Genomic DNA, 4,102 nt, shown 5'->3' with positions numbered 1-4,102 from the left:
TGGCCAAAAAGATGTTCAGTAATGCACACCACAGCTGAGAGGCGGATACAAAGTCTGTTGTAACTGCAGGGGAATGAGAGGTGCAGTGGCATAGTTAACAATTGCAATGGACCATGGTACCAAGTTTTATTTGAAGTTTGAAAACTTAGAGCTCCTTTGTATCTGTCTCATTCACTGTGACTTTTTCAGGTACTTACCAGCCTAGTTCTGAATCAAGGCAAAACAAATAACTTGTCTTTTAGAAAATCACGAAAACCATTTTTATGATCACAATTCTTACCTTTTCCTTTTGTTTGTTTGTTTTCTTTGGGTTTTTTTGTTGGTTGGTTTGTTTTTTTTGTTTTTGCTCTTGAAAGCAGCTGTGCTGTTTGAAGGGTCAGCTCTTCCTCTGAGTACCTGCCAGATGAATTTCCAGGACTAGCTTGCCTTACAGTGGGTGTGTTGCTGTGCTGTGCTCTCCAGACATCTGCTGTTCACCATCCTGCATCTCATAACTGCACCAGCAGTGCTCAAAGAATATCCTTGAGCCAGTCCTGTAAGACTGACCTGCCCACATCCTCCCAAATTAAATCTAAAGCAAATCCATTACAGCATAATAAGAGAATAGTAGGGTGCAGCTAGATCCTGGAGAGGCTGAGGAAAGGGAAAGCAGAATATAATCTTTAGGCACAACGTCGATGTGCACCCACCCACACGGAACTGTGAAATTTGACCCACGTTAAGGATCTCTGAAAGGGTGGAGAAGCTTTAGAAGGAAGTGGCAGAGCTGAAGGAAGTTTTCAGTCCTCAGAAGTGCTGTTGGGAAAGCCAAGGTAAGTAACAAGAGTGGTATCTGTTCTTGCTTCCCAGGTACAGCCTATTTACTGCAGAGATCTGGGGACTGCACTAATTTGTCAGGGTTGTTGGGGTTTCTCCTTCTCATGGTGTGGTGTTCTGGATTTTGTGATTCATGTAGGTGGGGGGGATCAATAGAGGATTTTCTTGAGGACAGGAGGGTGAAAGATGAAGTAGGCACTTCTAGTTGCCATCTTTTTCTTTCTCAGCTTTGCCTCCAGAATTTTGCCATTGCTGAGAATTTGTCTTTTTATCTTCTCGTTGATAAGTGACTAAAAGAAGAGCAAAGTTTATGATGATAATATTTTGTGGTGGCCACTGGTTCTTCCTGGGATCACAGATTTATACTGCATGGCCTCTAAGAAAAGATTTAACAAACTGTTGTTGTTCAGGGAGTGGAGGTGGGAAGTCCTAAGTCTTTGCTTACGTGAAAAATACAGGTGTATGTCAGATGAGAATAATGCACTCTCCATCTTATTAATATCTGTGGTGAGAAATAGTTTAAATTACAATATTAAGGTTTAGGTTAGAGGCTGTGGAAAACTTTCCAATGGACTCTCTGGGGTGGTCATGGAACCTACGTTCCTGCTGACCATGGACAAACATGTTGGAAAAATCAAGGCTGGAGCTGGTCCCTTCTTGGACCTGGGGCAGATGGACAGGGTGATACCATCAGGTCTTTTTCAGTCTATATTTTTCAGTGGTATTTTTGCTTTTCCTTTAATGGCCTTGAACATACCTTTTCTCTACCTGTCTAACACTGCCTAATTTTTTTCTTGTGTTTTATTTTGTCTCATCCGTGTATCACACTTGCAGTTGTGCATTGTGGTGTTGTTCTGGCCGGGTGTGCCTTGCTGCAGTTGCCGTGGTAATGCTGGGAAGTGTGGCTGTGATGAGCCTTTCCTGGTGAGGATTGCAGCCTTCAGGTGTGCCTGGAGAACTGTAGCAGCAGTGGGATCTGTGGCACAGCCAAAGGGGTCTGCCAGTGCCACAAGGAGTTCATTGGACAGGACTGGAGTGAGAATCAATATCCTAGGGATGGCAGTGGCAATGGGTTCTGTGACACAGGAGTGTGCTACTATCACAATGGCTTCTTTGGCCTCAGCTGTTCCAAGGGAAAGACACCTGAGAGTTACTTCTCTCTTCATTCTTGCAATCTGACTTTCCCTCTCTCCTTCCCATACACTTTTAGTTAATCCTGTAGGTGAGCCAACCGTGGGATCACCATGGTTAGTTTGGAGTTTCTACTGGCTGATTGGTCCTTGTCTTCAAGAATTGCTTGGGAAACACTGTGGAATTGGGGAGAGGTGAGAACACATTTAAAGATGGTGCTAGCAGCAGCCTGTGTGCTAGCTGAGGGAGAGAGCAAAGTGAGCCTGTAATTAAAGAAGGAGACAGAGTTCGTTTCTTCACATACAAATGAGACATTAGAAGGTAAAGTTGTGTTTGCTGCAGTGTGCACTGCTTGCTGATGAGGTAGTTGATTGGATGAAACCTGTGAGACAAAGGGTGTGTAAATCCTTTTAAAAGCCTCCCTTTGAAGTGAGGTCGTTGGGAAATTGTTCCTTATCCTACTTCCTTATAAAGTAGTAGGATTTGCTTGCAAAGACCTTGAGGAGTGTCCTGCAGTTGCTTCATTCTGCCTCCCTACAGCCAGAGGCTGGTATTCAAGTACTCAGCTTTTGCCCTGGAAGCACCTTCTCAGCATGGCACTCTTGATCTAATCTCCCACAGCTCCTTGTGAAGAAGTAACCAGCACACACTGAGGCAGGTATTGCTCTGTGAGGCTTTTCAGTGACCTTCTTCACAGATCTGATCTGCCCTGTATCATCCCTCATGTTTCAGGCCTGATCTGTCTGCTCAGAGACTCACCTTTTAAATAAAGATTATTGGTTCAAAACTTCACTCCTCCTGGCATTTCCACATTATTCAGGTGTGGCTATCCAGCATTCTTCTCTCTTCTCTGTAGGCTGGGAATTGCTACTCAGGAGGCAGCACCTTTATAGAGGTGGCGAGCAAAAACAATTTTGTCAGAGAACTGTTGCTCACTTGTTGTATTCCAAAGGGCTCTCTGTGTTCAGCTTTTCCTTCCACAAAACGTGCAGTTGTTTTACAGGCCCTGAAAGTGGCCCCTGTTCTATGAGTGAGCAAGGGCTACAGAATTAATGCAGGTAGCACAGTCCATCTTGTTACTATTTCTGAGCACTACACCTCCAGTCCTGCTTAAAAAGTCCAAAGGAAAGTGGTTCCTATCTCAGCAGCTGTAGCCAAGTGCTCCTCTCCTGTAGATGTCAAATTGTTTTTTCTGTTCCAATCTGGGTTAGATTTCTGCATCCTGAGAGATATACACCAAGCACTGGCTTTATTTATTGTTATTAATGTGTTCTTTTTTATGTGTCTCAGATCATGAAGTGACATTTTATGTTGCCATGGTAACTGGAATATCTGAACATTTATAAGTTACTATGAAGCATGCAAGAGTATTATTAATGCTTTGCCATTCCTTCTGAAGGAGAACTAGAGTACAAGGATATGTTGAACAGCTGAGAGGCAGCCACAATCATCTTCTGAACTCTGCTTGGACAAGGAATAAAGTACACCACATGTATTTAGATACTGTATTATTTTACAGAAAAACTGGATTATTTAAATCCAGCTTCTATATCACAAGAAGAGACAGGATGAACAGTCTCATATTTTGTACAGTTTTCAATGAAAGCAATGGTATGCACATAGTGAGGGTGGGTTTGGTGAAAGCAGTGAACTACACATGGGAATGAATGCTGCCTTTCAAGTGAGAAGAATCTGATGTTATCTGACCTCATGTTGCTGACACACGCCTTTTTACAGTCACTATCTATATGCTTTGTTATCAGTTACAGCCTTGCTGTGTTGGTTTTGCTTTCCCTGGTTTTTGGTAGTGGGGGAGCCACAGAGGTGGCTTCTGTGAGAAGCTGCTGGAAGCTTCCACCATGTCTGGCAGAGCCGGTCCCTGATGGCTCTGAAGATGGACATGCTGCTGGCCAAGGCTGGGCTATTAGAAAGGTTGGTAACGCCTCTGTGATAACAGATCTGAGAAGAAAATCAAAACAAAGGTGGGGACAGTTGTAATTTTCCAGCTAGAGAAGAGGAGGAGGTAAGAATTTGTGAGGGAAACAACATGGAGACACCAAGGTCAGTGGAGAAGGAGAGGGAGGAGGTGCTCCAGGTGCCAGAACTGAGATTCCTCTGCAGGCTGTGGTGAGACCATGGTGAAGCAGCTGTGCCC

At 43.9% G+C, this 4,102-nt stretch overlaps 1 protein-coding gene across 1 annotated transcript in view; it reads left to right on the top strand.

The window, feature by feature from the left end:
- Positions 1 to 372: 372 nt before the first annotated feature.
- The window catches only part of LOC107207886 (tenascin-N), a gene marked incomplete at its 5' end in the record, with an annotated part of 24,891 nt that continues 21,161 nt past the window's right edge, over positions 373 to 4,102 (top strand). Inside the window, 5 exon segments of the mRNA XM_033516449.1 lie at positions 373 to 597; positions 600 to 645; positions 648 to 812; positions 1,607 to 1,735; positions 1,738 to 1,965. Coding sequence (XP_033372340.1) covers positions 373 to 597; positions 600 to 645; positions 648 to 812; positions 1,607 to 1,735; positions 1,738 to 1,965 — 793 coding nt within the window.

This window comes from Parus major, chromosome 8, assembly GCF_001522545.3.
Source record: "Parus major isolate Abel chromosome 8, Parus_major1.1, whole genome shotgun sequence".
Lineage (NCBI taxonomy): Eukaryota > Metazoa > Chordata > Aves > Passeriformes > Paridae > Parus > Parus major.
Note: the sequence above shows the minus strand (reverse complement) of the source record. Positions and strands in the feature narration are given on the sequence as shown.